This window comes from Salmo salar, chromosome ssa26 (genome assembly GCF_905237065.1).
Source record: "Salmo salar chromosome ssa26, Ssal_v3.1, whole genome shotgun sequence".
In the NCBI taxonomy this organism is placed as follows: domain Eukaryota; kingdom Metazoa; phylum Chordata; class Actinopteri; order Salmoniformes; family Salmonidae; genus Salmo; species Salmo salar.
The window spans coordinates 20543606-20564697 of NC_059467.1; the positions used below are offsets into that span (position 1 = coordinate 20543606).

The following is a 21092-nucleotide window of genomic DNA, read 5'->3' on the forward strand; positions in this document are numbered from 1 at the left end:
CCCAGTTGTTGTGGCTATGGCAGGGAGGAGGGAGCAATGAGTCATCACCAGACTTGATTGCATTCCGGTTTGTTGTTGAACCCTTTATTTCGTTGGATCCAACGTATTCAGAATGTACTGGTGTTTTGTTTCATGAGGAGGGTGTGTGCCACACATCTGTAGAATGTCTGTCTCTTTCTTCATTCTCTCTCGTCTCTCTCTCTACAGTCCTGGCCTTCCCTGCGTTTCTGCTGGGGATTGACCAGAAGCGGCTGAAGGAGAAGTTGACCAGCAGGAAGATGGACAGCAAGTGGGGCAGTTCCATGGAGTCCATCGACGTGACACTGAATGTGGAGCAGGCGTGTTACACACGGGACGCCCTGTCCAAGGCCCTGCACTCACGTGTTTTTGACTTCCTAGTAGAGGTATGAATGGACACTCCTTCTCCATGACCTGTTGACCTTTAGAATAGTACCTGGTCCTCTCCCTTCATAAATGGCCAAATGTAACAAAGCTTTTTTCTGTTTCAGTCCATCAACAAAGCCATCGTGAAGGTTCATCAAGAGTTTAATATTGGCGTGTTGGATATCTATGGATTTGAAATATTCCAAGTAAGTTTTCTGTAGATTTGCCCTTTTATGTTTTGTGATTTACATATGGAAATCATAGCATAAGGTAATACATGGTCACTACTTCTCAGTAATCATAGTAAAGTTTGGGTAGTTAAACAGCTTAAAGACAGAGGATCAGCCTGATTTTGTAAAGTGTCTGGATTATGTCCCATCTCTTGATTGGGACAGCATTCTTTAATGGACCTTTCTAATCTGATTAGCTGTTTGTTTAGGTTGCATTATTTGGGGTCTCACTGATGCCCCCTGAAAAGGATTGGCCTTGATTAAATAATGAAACGGGACAGCTTCTGTGTCGTAGCGTGGCTACAGTCTCAAACCATGATGTACCTGTCCTCTTGATACCTAACATGAGCTAATGTAAAGCTGTAAGTTTAGATAGCATACAGCTGTTATCTAAACAGTTTGGTTGGGTCCGTCCACAGTCCTTATGTTAATACACAGGCCTATTACTAACAAAGCACAGAGAAAATAAACCTCCTGTGTTAGTGCTCAGATGGCCTGAAATGGGATATATATAAAACATTAGTCTCAAGTCCCAGGTCTATTGTGGTGTAAAGTATTGTGTAGATGTTTTCCTCCAGCCACACCAGGCTGACTGGTAGATATCCTCACCTCATAAACATGGCCCATTCAGGAAGCCCAGAGGAGTTCCCCAGCTCTCGGTGTCCGTACGGATGACTTCACTCTCACAGCCTCTCTGGTTTATCACTAACACACCATCTCTTTCTGTGTAGAAAAATGGCTTTGAGCAGTTCTGCATCAACTTTGTGAATGAGAAACTGCAGCAGATCTTCATTGAGCTCACGCTTAAAGCTGAGCAGGTAATGTTTTGGGCTTTTCTTTTTTGTCATTGTTCTCACACCTTTTCACCAGCAGAAGCTACTTGTATCATGTTTAAGTAGAGAATCATCGTCAGACCAGTCACTCTCACCCCCCCTCTCTCTCTAGGAGGAGTATGTACAAGAAGGCATCCGGTGGACTCCTATCGAATACTTTAACAACAAGATTGTCTGCGATCTCATTGAGAGCAAACTGGTAAGCAGAGTCCCCAGTGCCCACTATTAATTTAATGCACACCTTGAAGTCACATATAAATGGGATAACAGGAAACAGTTGTGAGACTGCTTTAGATAGATCTGTAGTTTGTTATGCCTGCCATCTTAATGCTCCAAATAAGAGCAAACACTCTGCCAATTGAGTTACAGTAGGGCCACTGAAGCCTCCCCACTCTTCCCATGACCGGCAGTCTAACATCCTCAAACGTGCCGACATGCCTCTTAATTTGATTTATCCGTCCCGCTGAGAGGCTTAATCCATGAAATCCACAACAAGGGCGACCCTTAAACAAGCTGAGATCTGAGGCAGCCAAGCAGGGAGTCTGTGTCCAGTCTCTGACTCCTCTGTTTTAGACCAAGCCCAGTTGGCTACATCTGTGACTGTGTCAAATTTACCAGAGCTTCATTTACACTAGTGACAGAAACCTGTGTTCTCTGTTTGTGACTTTGCCACAACTAAAGAGCCAGAGACACTGCAACTACTGTCCCTAGTTAAGGCTACTGGCCGCCGTGTCCACACAGCATGGAGCCAGATAGGGCAGCAGCTGTGTGTGTGTGTGTGTGTGTGTTGTGATGACATTATTCAGTGTGTGGGTGTGTGATGTTCTGGGATGCAACGCGGTAGCTAATTGTAAATTGGCTCTGCTGTTATGCTTTGAGCTGGTGGAGTACACAACGAATACTGTAACCCATGTTTATCACTTTAGCCTATCCATGACATTGACATGACATGTATTTATGTGGAATTCAGAAAGAGTGTCTAGTGTGTGGAGAAAGTTGGCATTGTCAGTTGTAATCAAGATGGTCATGGGGGATATGTTCATGTTTTAGATCTGATGTCGTGGCTGAGGTTATTCTCTGTGCTCATCTCTTTGGTTCTCCTCCCAGAACCCCCCTGGCATCATGAGCATCCTGGATGACGTGTGTGCCACCATGCACGCGGTGGGCGAGGGGGCAGACCAGACCATGCTGCAGAAGCTGAGGGTGGCCATCAACTCCCATGAACACTTCAACAGCTGGAACCAAGGCTTCATCATCCACCACTATGCTGGCAAGGTCTGCAACACTGCAGTATACCTCTTTTCTCCTCTCCTTATCCCTCTCTTCTCTCATCTCTCATCTCTCTCCCTATCTTTCTCTCATTCTGTCTTTCACACATGTCATCTCTTTCTCTTTTTCCAGTCCTTTTCTCACTCTTTCTCAATTTCTCTCACCCTTTCATTCTCATGGTCTGTGCTGTGTGCTTCAGATGTGTTTGGGTCTCAGCCTGGTACACTCTGCACGCCACAAGTCCTAATGAACCATGTCATAATGGCTTGGAGGGGTCCTGGACCTAAGTCATCATGGCTTAGAACATTCCTACAGTACCACCCCAGACTATAGTGGCTATACCGATGATCTGTACACACTCTATGTATATGAAGCTGTAGTTGGGAAGCAAGCTTAAAAATGTAACATTGGTGGTCTTGCAGAGAACCTGTCATCAATCGATTCTCTTTTGTCAATGAATTCTTTGTTGTTGCCCTTAACATTCTCTCAGTTAATTTTGATAGAGCACCTGGACTGAGCTGAGGGTACTAACTGCTATCTGAATGGGTTAACTGTGTGCTGTGATCGTCACTAACCCTCTAACATCTCTCCTCCAGGTGTCCTACGACGCAGAGGGCTTCTGTGAGAGGAACCGTGACGTCCTCTTCAGTGACCTCATCGAGTTGATGCAAAGCAGCGAAATGTAAGTCACTCATCACTTATGCAAGCATTAGAGAGCATATGCAGCTAGCTGTTCTTTCTGAGACTGGGCTGAGCATTTTGTTTAGAAATCCACAAAGAGAGATCTTCTATTATGGTGTATATGAATGGATGCATCTGAAGGAGACTTGTAGATTACTAGTGCAGCTGGAAAAGGCAGATCAATAGGAGTGTGCAGGGCTGGAGGTGCTCTCCCCTCTCTTGGGGGTTTGGTCAGGACTTCTAAGGTCTGGCTAGTGTCTCACTATCTCCTTAGGGAGCCGCATTGAGGAGTAGACTCCCCTGCCCGTCTTGTGCGTTCCTGGGCCTCCTTTGAGCCGCCAGTGGCCATCTGTGCAAACAGCCTCCACAGCCTCTAAAGCCCTTTTGTGTGTAGCCTGCAGGGGGGGCTGCACGGTGGGCCATGCCAAGAACCCAAAACCTCATTCAGACACGTGATCTCAGACCCCCCCCCCCCCCACACACACACACACACACACACACACAGACACAAATGTGTGGAGGGAAAGGAGCCTCATTCCTTAGCGCAGCAGGTCTGCTCAGAGAAGAAAGAAAATATCATTATAGTAAGCTGGACATTGTTAGCGTGCTGCTGGTCCATCTGCACACACAGTCCACTGATCCTCCCTTATGTCCCCATGGCCTTCATTCAAAAGTTTAAGACCAGACAAATACTCATGCAGGGAAAGATGGTAGCTCTCATGTGTAAACGTTTGCACATTCTGCGTCCTGACAGTCCCTGCATTTGTTTTTACTTGACCTGTATGTTTGTCAACAACAAATAAATAATTCCTTAAGCAGTAGATTTCTTGAACTTGAACCTTGTTGTTATTTACAACAGGTTTATTTGAGGACTGCAAAATGAGCACTTTGAGCACTTCAAGTGATAAACAGAAAGGTTGAGATCAGAACTGTTCTTGAGGTTTTGGAATGCTGGCAACTATGTGCTACATTCTGACCAGCACACATCCATCATGGGTTTAGAGGCCATGTTGTGAGTGAGGACATTCTGACTGTAGCATGATTAAAAGGAATGAATATAAAGAAAATACCATATTTGCTGGTATAACTTTCCAGTCACAGTGCAATAAAAATGCACATTTTCGAGGAAGTAAATGTCACAGTTTGGCAGGAGAGCAGCTAAAAACCACAGTTATTCAAACTTCAGCTCAGTTCCCTGAAGCTAAACAACAATGTGAGCTGAGCCACTGGCAGCCAGCTCAGAGATTCCACAGACCTGAGTTTGCTGCTTCTAAGGAAACTAAAGTGGAGAACAGTCTTAGCCTGGTCTTCTATATATGTTACCAATGTTGTCTACCAGTCCTTATTACACCTGGTTCTCCTCTACAGAGCTTTCATCAGGGCCCTGTTTCCAGATAACCTCAACGCCGAAAAGAAAGGCCGGCCGACGACAGCGGGCAGTAAAATCAAGGTGTGTTGAGCAGCTGTGAGACGTGTGTTTGTACGCCGTACATCAGTGACATGGGTGTATCTATGGGCCACGCGCCTACCTGACCTTATCACTTTCTGTCAGGTGCAAATCCAGAGCCTGCGGATGAAAAGCTCATTCACTCCAGTGTTGTTTTAGTGTCGTCGCTGTGTTCTCGTGATGACAGTTTTAATCAGGGTTCAGGTTCTCTCTCTGACACCCATCAGTATCTTTCAAGCACAAAGATACCACCTTGTAATCAGTCTCGTCTGTGCTGTGTCCCTGAACGCTACAGCTTGGATTACAAACAGGGATTCAACAACAACATGTAGATACAGTTGATATGTTTTAAACACAAACTATTCTTCATCCTCTCCCTCCTCCTCTTCTTCCTCCTCTTTCTCCGTTCAGAAACAAGCGAATGACCTGGTCCAGACGCTGATGAAGTGCACCCCTCACTACATCCGCTGCATCAAACCCAACGAGACCAAGAAGCCCAAGGACTGGGAGGAGAGCCGGTGAGTGTCTGAACACTGAAATGTCAGGGAACAGCAAAATACATAGTCTTTGAAATGTGTGTCAAACTAAACCGTTTTTTTACTACATCATTTACAGTCCGTTCTGGAGATTGCCAATTGATATTAACAACTCAATGTTGTTAGGTCTGCTTGGTGAATCACTCACTGGTATTGTATTTCCCTGTTCTGGCCTCTTTAAGACTGCGTGATGGAGGAAGTCTCTGAGACACTCTTACACTAACTCCCTCTGTTTTTCCTTCCCGCTCTTTCTTCCCTGGCTGGGTACGAGATGTACTGATGCAGGGTGCTGTGTTGTTTGGGCCTAATGGCCTTCCTTTTGTGAGCAGCAGTGAGCTGGGCTCAGGCTCAGGCCGGACTGCCTAATTAGCACCGGAACTGCTGTTTTCACAGGAAGCCTGGGTGCATAAAGAGATTCTTTAGTTTCTTACAGTATCCTTAGTGTTGGAAAATATAAATTACTTTATAGCCCCACCATAAGGTTCATTATAAAATACAATTATCTATTTAGATTTATCTTAGAAATGGAGGTAGGTAGATGCTGACAGATGAACATCTTCACTGCTATATCTTTGTGGTGAAGGGTTGGTTGAGGCATCTGACCAACCTTCATACATCCCAGCCAGACTGACCCTGTATTCCCCTCTCTCTCTTCTTTCCTCAGGGTAAAGCACCAAGTGGAGTACCTGGGCCTGAAGGAGAACATCAGGGTGAGGCGTGCTGGCTATGCCTACCGCAGAGTCTTCAGGAAGTTCCTCAACAGGTAAGGCCCTTCCTTCTGGGGGAAGAGTGGCATAAAGGAATGAATGAATTCACACTTTCAGTGTAAATCAAATCAAATTGTATAGGTCACATACACGTGTTTAGCAGATGTTATTGCGGGTGTAGCGAAATGCTTGTGCTTCTAGTTCTGACAGTGCAGTAGTATCTAACAAGTAATATCTAACAATTTCACAACATATACCCAATACACACAAATCTAAGTAAAGGAATGGAATTAAGAATATATATATGTATGAGTCACTTTCGTGTGACACGATCTGCCCTTCCCCCCCAGAATGACAGCGGTTGGTTTTGTATGCTCCTATCCCAGTCGGCAGTATAGGGTAGGGCGGTCTCTCTCTCATCTCTCTCAGGAAAAGGACACAGGGTCGGCATTTGCAGGCAATCAGGAAGTGCTCACTTTGCTAATATTCGTGTTGGCAGGCTCGAAGGAACAGGCTGTGTGCTGAGCCTCCTGATGAGAACTACTGCTATAGAACACAGGGAGAGCTCAGGGCTTCTGTTGTAGGCTTTACTGTATCATACACATACTGTATAAGAGTCATTGTGAAAAAGCAAGGCAGAGTTTAGAGTTTGGTTATTGTATTGTTAGACTTGTGGTGAATGTATTTTCTTAATGCGCCCCAGACCTCTTTCTTCTCCCTTGCATCATATAGGACAGAGATAGCAATAGTATACCGCTCCTTTACATTTGGCATAGGCCTTACTTTGCTCACTCACTTAATCCCTCACAAATGCTGCAACAACATGTCCAAAATTCAAAAGGAGGGTTTGGTTGTGTATTTTTCTCTCAATCTCCCTCTCTCCTCTTTGTCTTCATCTAATTATCTCTCACTCTCTCCCTCGTTATGTTCCTCAGGTATGCCATCCTGACTAAGGAGTCGTGGCCTACATGGCGTGGAGATGAGAAGCAGGGTGTTCTTCATCTCCTACGTGCAGTCAACATGGACCAGGACCAGTTCCAGCTTGGACGCACAAAGGTCTTCATCAAAGCACCTGAGTCGGTAAGACCACCCCTCTCTGACCTGCCTACATACATTTAGACCACACCTCTCTGACCTGCCTACATACATTTAGACCACACCTCTCTGACCTGCCTAAATACATTTAGACCACCCCTCTCTGACCTGCCTACATACATTTAGACCACACCTCTCTGACCTGCCTACATACATTTAGACCACACCTCTCTGACCTGCCTACATACATTTAGACCACACCTCTCTGACCTGCCTAAATACATTTAGACCACCCCTCTCTGACCTGCCTACATACATTTAAACCACACCTCTCTGACCTGCCTACATACATTTAGACCACCCCTCTCTGACCTGCCTACATACATTTAGACCACACCTCTCTGACCTGCCTACATACATTTAGACCACACCTCTCTGACCTGCCTAAATACATTTAGACCACCCCTCTCTGACCTGCCTACATACATTTAGACCACCCCTCTCTGACCTGCCTACATACATTTAGACCACCCCTCTTTGACCTGCCTACATACATTTAGACCACACGTCTCTGACCTGCCTACATACATTTAGGCCACACCTCTCTGACCTGCCTACATACATTTAGACCACACCTCTCTGACCTGCCTACATACATTTAGACCACCCCTCTCTGACCTGCCTACATACATTTAGACCACCCCTCTTTGACCTGCCTACATACATTTAGACCACACCTCTCTGACCTGCCTACATACATTTAGACCACACCTCTCTGACCTGCCTACATACATTTAGACCACACCTCTCTGACCGCCCCTGTACCACCAACCTGCCTTCATCCAAATTAAAATGCCACCTACCTAACGTTCTTCTAACAGGTTAGAACAGGCGTAGAATTAGATCGCTCATAGGCTACAGGCTGCCATGGTGTTGTTGACATGTGCGTTGGCATGCAATAATTCTGTTGTCAGGGAGAGAAATCCAAGACTCAAGAGTTTTTAGACTGATCACCATAAAAGGTTGTAGTATTCAGGAACATGTCAGTATATGTGTGATTGGGGAGCAGGAAGGAGGGGGTTAGACCAGCTCTGGTGCCCACGTTAGAGCTGTTGAGTCAACACTACACTGGAACTCATACACCAGTGCGAGTCTGTGGTCAAGGAGGTGGTGGGACATTGGAGGGTTTTTTCCAGGTTTCCAGTTTTTTCCACCGTAACTGCACTTTTTCCCACTGCTCCAATGAAAGCCGTGCTTGTGGCTAGCCCGTGAGATCACTTATTGACATCTGTACACACATACATGAAGATACATTACATAGTCCTGAATCAGGCCTGGTATGATTCCAGCAGCAGACTGCCAAGTTCCCCATCCCCCCTTCCCCCACATTGCCCTCCTGAGCCCATGCGACTGAGGTGTGCTTATGAAACACAAATAACACACAGGGGCGGACCCTGCGATTACCCAGCTGCCAGGCTTCTCAAAACAAACCTCCCTCTGATAAGATGCTGACACAAAGTCATTAGTTCATGGCTAAAGCATTTTTTTTCTCTTCATGCAATTAGATGACATAGTTTGAGTCCAGGCCAAGAGTAGAATCACTCTCTCTTCAGAGTAGACGGTTAGCCCTGTGAGACACTGTCTGTCAGAGGTGTCACACTGTCAGGTGCTGCTTAGAGTTAAAGGTCTGGATGGCTTAAACACACTCCCAGCCCAGATGAAACACTGGCTCCGCAGTCTCTTTAACAGTCATCTCCTTCCTTTCATAGTCATTCATATCCTCACTATAGTTTTTTCCCCATTTCCTTATAACATGTATAAAACATTATTTTCGTTAAATCAATCATACTTTTTGTTCTATTATGAACTTACTACTCGTACTTGTTTTTTTTTTGTTTTTTTTTTTAAAATCTTAAACTTAACATTTTTGATCGATATTGTTATTTACTACATTGTTGATGAGCGTTGAGGAGCGTGTGCATGTGACCAATACACTTGGATTTGATTTGACATTCAGATCTAGTTTGAATGTGTTTAGTAACTAAAGGGTAATTTGATGTAAAGTGATAGGACATGAGCGAGCCTGTGTGGCCTGTGGCAGGGGTGTGGCAGTGCAAGGGGTGTGGCAGTGCCAGGGCTGCATTGGGCACGTGTGAGTGGGCATGATGTTTAGTCTGGGACAGGGGTGGGGAGATTTGATGCTGGGTGTCTGGGGGGCCATCAGGAAATGAGAGGGAGGTAGCTGAGCCAGGGTGGGCTTAGGACTTGATGGCCCACCCACCCATAGTACTGTTACTATCTGGACTCATGGGTCTGGACATTGGAGAAAATAGCGTATTAGGCAAGGCTCCTTCCACTGGATGGCTTATCTATCCATAACCCATTTAGTCAAAGTGTTATCCAAACAGTCCATCTTTCGCTTTGGAGAGAACATTATATTGTTATGCTATTATATACTCATAGGAATCTGAAAAAACCTGACAACTTGGAATTGTGGTTTGTATATTCAGATTTCTTCAGGCATTAACAGTATGTCTGTACAGTCATCCCTGTCATTGTATTTGGGTGTGTCTACTAATATATGAGGTATGCCCAGTATGTTTTGCTTTCACAGGTTGTTCAGGTATAAATGTTTTCATATCTGTGCCTCTCTCTACAGCTCTTCCTGTTGGAGGAGACAAGGGAACGTAAGTTTGACAGCCATGCCAGGGCCATCCAGAAAGCCTGGCGCAAGTATGTGGCCCGCAAGAAGTACGTTCAGATGAGGGAGGAAGGTGAGTGACAATCACTTTTTGAAAAAAACTAAATAGCCCAATCGTCATGACTAATATTAAAACTTAGATGTGAAATAGTATCAAGGTTCTGGTCTAATGCTTCTGAAAATGAACTGAATTGAGACTGTATGTATGCATTCTTGTCTGACTGCCTGTCTCTGTGTGTCCGTCCCCAGCCTCTGACCTGCTGGTGAACAGGAAGGAGAGGAGGAGACACAGCCTCAACAGGAACTTTGTGGGGGACTACCTCGGTATGGACGACAGGCCTGAGCTACGACAGTTCCTGGCCAAGAGGGAAAAGATTGACTTCGCTGACAAAGTCACAAAATACGACCGCCGCTTCAAAGTGGGTGTCTTGAGCAGCAGAATTCTCTGTTTGTTTGTTTCTGATATTGTTAGTCCAATGACCATTTGTCTCCTCTCTGTCCATATGTGTTTCCAGGGCATTAAGAGAGACTTGATCCTGACCCCGAAGTGTATGTACCTGATTGGGAGAGAAAAGGTGAAGCAGGGCCCTGAGAAAGGTCAGGTGACCGAGGTACTGAAGAGGCGGATTGATGTGGAGAAGATCCTGGCTGTGTCTCTCAGGTAAGACCCAGATATTATGACCCAGGTCCTAGGCGCCAGGAGAGGCTGGCAGGGTCTGCTTAGCCCCATACTGACTGTTTAGTGTTTATTCCCCTTAGGCAGTAAGAACACACAGTGAGTAGTATCAGACACAAGGCCTCGCAAAGTCAGCTAGTTAAAATGCAACACTTTCACCAGCGGTCACAAATAGATGCACAATGTACTGTACATAGAGACTATTGGTCTTGTCAGTGATGTCATCCAAACGGTTGTACATTCATGGTATCTGGGTTTCTGTATTTTCAAGTACAAAAGATACTACTCACTGGGTCTCAATAAGAAACTTGATAAACAGTTCAGGAATCAGTCCCCCATTACACATGAGATTGTTCTGTCAGCTCACAGAAACCCACCATGTTAAGCTACAGCTATATGCAGAAATGTAAAAGCTACAAAGTCTGGATGTACGATCACTCAAGTCCCCATGTTCCTTTAAATGTCACACATGGGGTATTACAAACATGGAAGAGATTCAAACCTCTTGTATATGTCTGCTCCTGTGTGTGTGTGGGTGTGTAAAGGCTATTTGAATACACATTCTCAACACAACTACATAGTACGCTTCAGAGTAATTATTTTATTCTACCTTTATGTTACCAGGCAGGTCAATTAAGAAGAAATTCTTATTTACAATGACGGCCATTTTGTTTTGTTGAAGTCACCAGTAAAGACAAATAATACTGACAGCATCAGCCCAGAGGTCAGGTCAGGTCAATTATTACGACCCACATTACTCTGTGACCCACTAAGCTTGACATTTGCATATAACCAGTGAGGAAAAAAGAAAGAAAACTTGACTGGTCAAAGCCGTGTTTAACACTCAACTAGACTGTGAGTGTAACTGTAGGACTTGTATTGTCATATAGCTTGTTGTTCAGTACTTATCTGTTTGAATGTTGCACATGATTTGCATGGGGTTTTGTTTTTGGTGGGGACATTGTAGAAGACTTTGTAGAGGCACAGACGTGGCTTTTGAGTCTGTGTGATTGAGTGGGGGGTTGTGGGTAATATGAACCAGGTGGTGCTGGGAGGGAAAGCAGGCATTGTAAAAAGCTCATTGGAGAAGACTTTAGTTCATTGAGGGGAACAGTGCATCGCTGTGTGAGTTGCAGGAACAGGTTTCCCTTTCTCCTTAGTTACCTGCTGCGTTGTCTCTCGCTGGTTATATGCAAATGTTAAACTTAGTGGGTCATGAAGTAATGTGGGTCGTAATAATTGACCTGACCTGACCTCTGGGCTGATGCTGTCAGTATTATTTGTCTTTACTGGTGACTTCAACAAAACAAAATGGCCGTCATCGTAAATAAGAATTTGTACTTAATTGACCTGCCTGGTAAAATAAAAGAATTCATCTGGAGCGTTTGGCGTTTACATGCAGATGTACTATGTTTTGTGACAATAGAATCGAATGTCAAATTCACAATCACTCTCCTCCAACATATCAGTTCAAACTTCAAATCAACTTTATTCATATCTGTCATATTACAGTTCATGTCACAAGGTTTCTCCCCAGTCCCAACTGATTGGTCTGTCCCTGTCCCTCAGCACGATGCAGGACGACCTGCTGATCCTGCATGAGCAGGAGTATGACAGCCTGCTGGAGTGCACCTTTAAGACCGAGTTCATCAGCCTGCTGGCCCGCAGGTTCGAGGAGAGGACCCAGAGGAAGCTGCCGCTCAAGTTTGGCACCACGTACGTGCTGTAAACACAAACATGCCTTTAAACAGACAGTGTGATATATGGGTGGAGTGGAAGTAGACAAAGCTTTGGTCAGCATGATTTACAATACTCTGGGGTTGTTCTGGAAACACTGCTTTTGATTTGGTACTGAGATAACGGATGACATTTCTCTGGCAGTTTCCAGTGGATGGTTTGAGTCAGTGGTTGTAAGGGAGATCTCTCTGCTCTGTCTCTCAGACTGGAGCTGAAGCTGAAGAAGGAGAACTGGGGTTTCCTGAGTGGAGGCGGCTCCAGACAGGTGATGTTTGTCCAGGGCCAGGGGGACGTGGCTGTCACAAAGCCCTCCAGTAAGACGCTGCAGGTCAGCATTGGAGCCGGTCTGCCCAAGAACACACGTGAGTATTACAGGAGTAGTGTGTACCATCCCGACACATCAGGATTCAATCGACATGGTGTTTTCTTAGTGTTGTCTGAAACATGCTGTTTACTGACTTAGAGTCCCTTTGTAGGTCCCACCAAGAAGAGCTTCACTCAGAGTCGCTCCAGCGTGTCCAGAACCCATCAGAACACTCCCACACGGGCTGCCCCTGGGCCTCCAGGTAGAATAATCATTAGCTGGTGTAGGCCTTCACCCCTGTACATAATAAAGCAGTTAGCAACACTTGATGACAACCATCTTCCTCTTTGTCACAGTTGCCCATCAGAATGGTGGTCCGAAAAACACCAACCACATGGCCAATCAGAGGAACGCCTCACAGCATTCCAATCAGAGGCCTCCGTCAACAGGCAATGGGTCCCGCCCCTTCCTGCCCAACAACGTCATTCTGAAGGAGAGAGGCAGCAACCATCCTAAGCCCAACCAGCCAAATCTGGACTGTCTGAAGGTCCCCGACCAGGGTGCGGCAGGGTGAGTACTGGCATCAACAGCCCTGATTACCCCCCAATACAGAGCCCTAAGGACTGATAACTATAATGACTTACTATACAGATATGTTTGCTCTTACATAAACATGTAAATACTGAGGATGAGTATGGTGTGTAACATGGTGTGTATGAGGGTGTGTTTGTGTCAGTATGGTGCAGTGTTGTTTCAGTGTGTGAAAACACACACACACACACACACACACAGTGTCCTGCTGTAACTTGGATGATGTATTCCTTTATAGTAACGGAGGCACCCGGACAGCTTCGAATGGAGGAATGTGAGTCAGTGTTTGCGGTGTGTTGGGTGATGGTTCAGGCCTTAGCCAAGCCAGGCGCAGCTCACTGGCATGATGTGTATCTCTTCCTAGCTCTCCTGTAGCTAGATGCTCTCCTTCTTGCTTGTAGACATCTCTAACAGCTGATGTTGAATCAGAAGAAGGCAAAACCTATCATCTGATTGGATGAAACTACCGGAAAAAGTCTGAGCCCAGTAACATGCGTTATTTTGAGTTATTTTGCTCCAGAATTATACCTTCAAAGGCATGATATGGATTCCTGATATGGAATCTATTGTCATATAATATCGCTAGATCCCACTGCTTGCAAATTACTGGGCTTACTTTTTTCTCCCAAAATTGGGTCTGGTGTCAGTTAACACGGAAAACCTCCATTGGGTACATCTCAATGGTTTTGAGATATCCTGGATACATATCTTGGGGAAGCAAGATATTACTTTTTCATTGGTGATTCCTTTGGTGTGATAGTTTGCTTATTGGTTGACTTCGTGAAGGGGTTGTGTGTGTTTTTTCATCTCTAGCCTTCTCAAGTTAATTCACTGTATTTACAAACTACTTTCCAGTGTTTTATACTCCATACTACCATGTGGTGATTTCCAATGAGATTTACCCCCACACCATGGGGTTACCAGTGCTTTATGCTAACGTGAGCTCTAGTGTTATTGTGTTTCCACAATAACTAGTCTTTAGTATGACACTAAAGATTTGTGGTGCGCATAATCAACCACCTCTGCATCTTTCAAGACTATTGCTTTATGAGAAGGTGTTAAAGTTCACTGTTAGCCATTGTTATGTACTGTAAGTACCAGCTGAAAAGTACCCAGGGACTTGCATCGGCTCCAAGTCAGAGCAGGTCCGCCGGAGCCATGGCCCAGTGAGACACGGGTGCCGGCCCGCATAAATGGAAACAGAAAAGTCTGAGCCTTCTGGGTTAAACACTGGGGTAAATCCTAAATGGAAAGGCACCAATAGTGTTGTACTGAGACAAATCTATGGAATGGCCCGCCATCTTGTGGTGGAACTGTGCATATCAAATTCTATTTAGTCAGGTGTCTTTGAAAGAAACAATGGAGTAAGCACATACCAATCCAATAATAACTACCACAAACTCACATGGTATGTTCTTTTCATCCCAATATCGATAACTTCACATCCTTTGCTAAAGCCACACAATCACCAGCTTTCCTAATGACTGACTGTAGTGTTCTAGTCAGCCAGTAGAATAGTGTCACACTAATGAAGGATAGGAGACTTTCTTTTCTTTGATAACTAAGGCTCGCTCCTGTTGTCTTTCTCTTTATTCCTCAGTGTCCAAAGACAGTCAGTCAGTAGACCACCCCCAGGAGGGGGGCGACCCAAACCTGCCCCCAAACCCAAGCCCCAGGTGCCCCAGTGCAAAGCCCTTTATGCCTATGATGCTCAGGACACAGATGAGCTCAGCTTCAATGCAGACGACGTCATCGACATCATCAAGGAAGGTAATACACAGGAGGCAGAAATCACATCATCGCACAAAGGGAATTATTGGATTTTGTTTGGTGCTGGGTGCATAAAACATTTGTACTTTAACGCTTTCACACTTTAAAAGATGTAACAGTTTGGTCCCACTGTAAGCTAAGTTTCTTTCTTGATCAGATGCTTCTGGCTGGTGGACGGGGAGGCTACGGGCAAAGCAAGGCCTGTTCCCCAACAACTACGTCAGCAAGATCTAGGAGCTGCATGAATAACAGCTGACTGTCAATCACCCGGAGAGGAGTACACACCTCTACTGACTGGAGGAGATAGAGCTACCAAACAAAACGGATTTTGTGAGAGAAGAGAAACATATTTTTTTCACCACTCCTGCATTGTAGCCTTCTTCTGGATGTAACGTCCTGTTATTCTGGACAGACGAGTGTCAGGCTTGCAATGAAGTTCTATTTTTGAGGATCTGAGGACAATACTTTTGTCCAGGGGCAAATCGCTACACAATCCCTGTGAGCACTGAACAAAACTATTTATTGTATTTATATAGCTTTCTACATTCTCCCTCCCTTTTTCACTTCGCTATGGTTATAAGGTGATATTTTGGATGCATATAACATATGCATGATATGTGGAACCAGGTTGTAATTACATTTTTCATATTTCTAATTTTGGAAATGAAAGGGTTTCAACATGAATTCGGGGTTGTTTCCAAGAAGCCTCTGTTTCAGATAGTTGTTTAAAGGGGAGTTGTGCTGCTAAGCTGAATTTAGATGTATTGGCTATAAAAATCTATATGTTGACACAAGACATTTACATAAAATGGACATTTTAATAGTTCATTGCACTGTGATTTTATAAATGTCGGCAATGCATTTCACCAGAAAAACAATGATCAAATTTGTTTGATAACCAAGTGTTCAAAACAATGCAAATTGTTATTGGTCAGCTAAACAGATGCAATCACTTTTGGGAAAAGGAAATGCAGTGTAACTTTCAATAGGTAAATGTCTTCAGGAATCCCCTACTCTTATTTCCAAAATGAGTGATATCCCTAGAAATCTTGGGCCACAGTGTACTGTACTCTGTATTGTCTGTGGTTTATAAGCACTTTATCAGTAGCTACATGTATTAACTTGGACAGACTGGTTACTCCTGCCACAGCTAGTAATTCTTGGATATTTTGAAAGATTGCCAAACTAGTGATGGGCCTAGTTACCGGAGGATAATTTGTTTACATAGATCTAAAATGCATTATAAAAATTCTACCTATACTGTATGTACATCTCTTGACATTTAGGAATTGTCAGTACTGTGTTAAATTTCACTTAAATTGTATTTTCTACTCAATTCTGCTTTTGATTTTATTACATTTTGTAGACTAGTGCACAGTATGGGTCATAAGACTATGGAATTTGTTCTCAGGTGAAAGTAAAGGAAGAATTCCATTGACCTCATGTTTTCTTGCTGGTTGGCACAGCTTTTGCATTCACACATTCCATTTATGACATCATTAAGGGCTGGATTCAATCCATATCACCAAAGTAGCTTGGAAGAGCCGTGTTCAAAAGGTGACTTCAGATTGAGCCGTCATGAAGCGTTTACCGTGAATGTAGTCTAATTGCGCTGTAGCAGATCAATATGGATTGATTAAAGCCCTAAAACAACTTGGACTTTTTTTTTTAACAGGCATAGTTTGTGGTCCTGTATGGTGGGAAACATGTGCATTATGGCAAATGAGTCTTAATGTACTAATGTAGTTACTCTGCATTTCATGTGATTTTGCATAAACACTGCCTCTTTCCCATCCTGCCCTAGCTGGACAGGCAATACTCTTTCCTTACTAATTACTCATAGCTTGGTCCCAGATGTTTGCAGTATTGCCAACTTTCCCAGTTGGTCATAAAGCATTGGCAAGACTACATGCTAACTGCAACATCCCAGGGCAGCTTGATAAAAGGTGCAGCCATTTGTTCAGGAACACAGGGCTGTAAACCCCTACAGTATGGTCAATTAAGAAGCTGTACATACCAATCAACTTGACCATAATTACTGTCCTTCATTTAGGAGAGGTAAAGGTACATGTCTTAATGAAATTCTGGCCCATACCATTGTAGCACAACTATTAGTTGTGTATGAAATACATTATACTCCTGTTCACATTTGGAGTGTTAGTACTTTGACTACAGGTGGTGTTTCACTCTTTGATACTCCATTAAGAATAAAATTTAAACTAGACTGTGGCTTTTGGATTTTAACATGACTAAAACGTACCAAATTATTGATACAGCTATGTTTCAAAGCATACACCCAACATGCATCTAGACCATAAAGAATCATTTTGTAAAGACCATATTTAAGATTGTTCAAAACGTTTATTTGTACAAATTTAAATATTTACATGTACTTAAAAGCAGCAGTCTAAAAAGGCCATCTCACAAAAGATTCTTAAAGACAAAAAAATTTGTTAAAAAAATAAAGTGCAGCAGATTAAGAATCAGTCCATAATCACATGACATCAGGGTTTATGTTCTGGGAGCAGAGCAGCAGCCATGTCATTTACAACAGCAGACTTCAGCTGAGGGATGAGGCTGATCCTCATTAGCCTGCTGCTTGCATACTTATTCTTGACAGCCTGGAACACAAGTTAATCAATGGTTCTTTCCAAGATCTGGCATGTATCATATTACCCAAATCCAATGGTTTAACATTAAATCACTAGAGCAAGGTCAACCTTTCAGACAACTTACCTGAAGCTTTGTTCGCCCTTCATTGACAGAGACAACATTTTTGGCGATGTGCTGCATGATTGGCTTGAGGTGGTTCTCGTTATAGGTAGAGTAATGCGCCTGTGTTGGAGTCTGCACAAGAACCATAACCAACAGTAAAAAATTGACCATATGTTGCTAGCACCAAATCAGTTTGAATGTAATCTATGATAATCCGAGTAGCACACATCCCATAAAGATCCCAATAATTGCCAGGAGACAGCAACTTACCCAGTTGAGCTCATCAAGCAGCAGCTGGGAGAGGCACAAGGCAGCAGCTGCAATCTCAGAAGGATGGTAGTGCACCATGTCATAGTCAAGGAGGGTCAGTTCCATGAGGTATTTGGCTAGTGTGTGCTTCTCAACATCAGCCTGAAAATACAACTACTGGTTAAGCATGCAAGTAATACTGTAACCTTGTGGTCACCTGTCAGTTGTTGATTGCTTTCCCACCTCTAACAATTAAATAATTGCAGTTCATGTTGATAAGCAATTTTAATAACTACACCAGTAAAGGAAAAACTACAAAAACATGCATGGCATTGAGTAACCTACATTGCCAGCCTTGGAGGCTCTCCTGAGGAAGTGTAGGGGTAGAGGCCGTCCAAGCTCAAAGTTCAGACTCTGCAGAATCAGCTGTTCCATCTCCCGAATATGAGCCTTGGTGAATGCATTGTCTGTGATGTAAACGAAATCACCAATCTCTGGGGAATACATCTCTTCATACTTGGAAGCCAACAACATGGCAGTCACCCCAACCAGCTGGAGCTTCTTGCGGCCAATAGTTTGCACCTAGATAGAGAGGGGTTATAAAAAAGTAACTAAACGGGATATACAATTTTTATTTTTATTTTTTAACGAGGCTTACCTGAAGAAAGCGATCCAGGATGGCCACAGTCAAATACAGAGTCTCCTGCAGTAGCTGGAACCTGGAGTGCACCTGAACCAGCCAGTCAATCAGGAGAGCGCGCATGCGTCCATTGATCTCATAGCCATTCATGTACTTCGGCCGGACAGACTGCTGGGTCTGTTGGGAAAGGAAGACAACTCAAGATTGACGTCGAGTAAAACTAGTACAAAATATTTAACGAGTCAGCACCATGTTAGCCTAGAGAAAGCACAAGTTACCTCAAGGCGCTGCAAATATCGATAGATATCCTTTATATATTCAGAGCATAGTTGTGGCATGTCTGAATCCCCTTCGTCAATGTCTTCTACAGCAAGTAGAGTTACTGAGAACGCCTGACACAATTCCTCTTCTTTCATGGACACGTTAGCAGACTCTTCAGGCTGAGGAACTTGAGCCACTGGGGAACGTTTAGGCCGAACAGCTGCTGGCTGATCTTTTTGGTTCATAGATTGTTTGGTTGAAGACTTAGCAGCAACAGTCTTCTGTAGAGAGTATAGAGAAGCATGTTTGAGAACTATCTGGGTGAGTAGCTAGTGAGAGCCAGACAATGGACCAAATAATGCCGTGTAAGACAACATACCTTGGACGGCACCGCTTTGCTGGCATTGGGAAAGTTGGACAGCTCTCCAAGCACAGCCCTTCTTGCTCCAGCTACGTTTGCTTTCCCCATTAGTGCTGGGTTGTCTGCGTTCTTTAACTGTTTAAGACAAAATGACCCGTCAAACCAACCATGTGAACACAAAATATAGCTAATTAAGTAAGACATCGCTTGTTAGCTAACATAGCTAAGAAACTGCCGACTACCAACGTCGTCAGTTAGTGACAACGTTCAATTTAACCATGCTAAATTACACTAGGTAGATGTTCAGGCAGGTTAAATAACTTAGGCATTTGTATTACTTACCTACTAGATAACAAATTGGCTAGCTAAACTAAAAATAGCAAGCTGAAAGCAGACAACTACGCAAGTTATATTACTTTAACAAGCGCAAGTAACGTTAGCTGTGAGTAAAATGCACACAAAAACACATTCGCTAGTGCATATTGTAAAAACTCACCGCAGCACGAACTTCTAATGAAGACATCTTCACGCTTCGTTAAAAACAAAGCAGTTAGATAGCCAGCTATAATGGGCAAAACGCCGCGTTTAGTTCTGTTGTTTGCTCGCTATCTCCACAGACACAAGGCCCAAGTAAACAAGTCTCAACGAACACTTCCACAGTCATTCAAATACCGCTCTGTTGATTCTAATTGGATACCGCTTCATAGAATACACCTATTTCATTGGTTGCCACAGAGGAATCACTAATGACGTCGCACAATCAGAACGGATCTCGTTTTTTTCTTCTTTTTTTCCCAACAACAAATCAATACAGAAAGTACATGGGGGAACACAAGTATATATAAATAACATACAAGGACAATTGGGCTAGGGGGTACAATATCACATTACACAAGGACCTTAAGGGACATACATACACTTATAATTCTAACAGCTTTTTTGTTAGTAGAGTATTTAATTGTCTTAAAATATAGTACAATTTCTTTTTGTAAGGTAAGAAAATGTGTTTTGTTTGTAAATGTATATTTGTGAATATGACATTTGGCCAAAATACAAATGAAATGAATTACATAAAATTGTTTCAACTTATTTCTATTGTAGGTAAATAATCAAAGCAGTACATCTCTCCACAATAGTGTAAAATCTTCATAAATGTATATATTGCTGATAAATCCACTTTAACATAACATATATTTTATGAATTGACCAAAATGCTAATCTTGGCTACTCTTGGCTAAACACTACACTTGGTCTTCACTGATTGATGAGTAGTAATAAGTAAGGGGAATATTCATAAAATCTACATAGAATGCATAAAATACGTTTTTTATTCTTGTTGCAGGCTCTTTGGATACATGGATGGATACTTCAGTTCATCTTTACTTGATGATTCGCCATAAGGACTACAGATTATAAACAGTTTATATGCAGGAGCTGAATAGGCATTTTTATTACTGCTATATCACATCTACAGAGCCTTCAGAAAGCATTCAAACCCCTTGACTTACTCCACATTTTGTTGTGTTACAGCCTGAATTTCAAATGGATTAAATAGATAATTTTTTTCTCACCCTATTATCTAGAGAAAACATGTTTTTATATTTTTTTGCTATTTTTTTGTAAATGAAATACATAAACATCTAATTTACATAAGTATTCACACCCTGTCAATACATGTTACAGTGACCTTTGGCAGCCTTTAAGGCAGCAATTACGGAGTCATTCTGGGTAAGTCTCTAAGAGCTTTGCACAACTGGATTGTACAATATTTGCCCATATTTTTTAAATAAATTCTTCAAGCTTTGTCAAATTGGTCGTTGATCAATGCTAGACAACCATTTTCAAATCTTGACATAGATTTTCAAGCAGAATTAAGTAAAAACTGTGACTTGGCCAATCAGGAACATGTACCGTCTTCTTTGTAAGCAACTGAGCTTAAGGTTATTGTCCTGCTGAAAGGTGAAT

The 21092-nt window shown here is 43.2% G+C and overlaps 2 protein-coding genes across 4 annotated transcripts in view; one reads left to right on the forward strand and one right to left on the reverse strand.

Moving 5' to 3' along the window:
- The window catches only part of LOC106587337 (unconventional myosin-Ie), a 52556-nt gene extending 36002 nt beyond the window's left edge, over positions 1-16554 (forward strand). Inside the window, exons 10-29 of one of the 2 annotated variants that reach the window (XM_014175644.2) lie at positions 208-404; positions 510-590; positions 1346-1432; positions 1560-1646; positions 2555-2722; positions 3313-3398; positions 4766-4847; positions 5256-5362; positions 6045-6143; positions 7023-7167; positions 9782-9896; positions 10073-10242; positions 10339-10484; positions 12069-12215; positions 12441-12598; positions 12713-12802; positions 12897-13110; positions 13370-13405; positions 14732-14901; positions 15059-16554. In XM_014175644.2, coding sequence (XP_014031119.2) covers positions 208-404; positions 510-590; positions 1346-1432; positions 1560-1646; positions 2555-2722; positions 3313-3398; positions 4766-4847; positions 5256-5362; positions 6045-6143; positions 7023-7167; positions 9782-9896; positions 10073-10242; positions 10339-10484; positions 12069-12215; positions 12441-12598; positions 12713-12802; positions 12897-13110; positions 13370-13405; positions 14732-14901; positions 15059-15135 — 2462 coding nt within the window. In that variant the 3' untranslated portion in view covers positions 15136-16554. The remainder of the gene's footprint in view (positions 1-207; positions 405-509; positions 591-1345; positions 1433-1559; positions 1647-2554; positions 2723-3312; positions 3399-4765; positions 4848-5255; positions 5363-6044; positions 6144-7022; positions 7168-9781; positions 9897-10072; positions 10243-10338; positions 10485-12068; positions 12216-12440; positions 12599-12712; positions 12803-12896; positions 13111-13369; positions 13406-14731; positions 14902-15058) is intronic. The other variant, XM_014175645.2, reaches the window with a different exon arrangement.
- A 688-nt stretch (positions 16555-17242) lies between these two features.
- Positions 17243-19822, reverse strand: ccnb2 (cyclin B2). Of its 2 annotated transcripts, none has more exons than XM_014175648.2 (8): positions 19624-19822; positions 19146-19262; positions 18784-19044; positions 18524-18682; positions 18211-18447; positions 17887-18027; positions 17638-17748; positions 17243-17522 (listed from the first exon to the last, which is right to left on the reverse strand). In XM_014175648.2, exons 1-8 carry the CDS (start codon positions 19648-19650, stop codon positions 17406-17408), a joined length of 1170 nt encoding a protein of 389 aa, XP_014031123.1. In that variant the 5' UTR covers positions 19651-19822; the 3' UTR covers positions 17243-17405. The 2 variants fall into 2 exon arrangements, with proteins under 2 accessions (XP_014031123.1, XP_014031121.1); XM_014175646.2 differs by having other exon boundaries at positions 18784-19047.
- Positions 19823-21092: the final 1270 nt, after the last annotated feature.

Bases quoted from the DNA above. Each gene is read 5' to 3' on its own strand.
- ccnb2 (XM_014175646.2), bottom strand. From the start codon at position 19,650: ATGTCTTCATTAGAAGTTCGTGCTGCG. The intron at 19,048-19,145 runs GTATGTTGTCTT...TACTCTCTACAG, and splicing joins GCAAAGCGGTGCCGTCCAAG to AAGACTGTTGCTGCTAAGTC. The intron at 17,523-17,637 runs GTAAGTTGTCTG...CTTGTGTTCCAG, and splicing joins AAGGGCGAACAAAGCTTCAG to GCTGTCAAGAATAAGTATGC.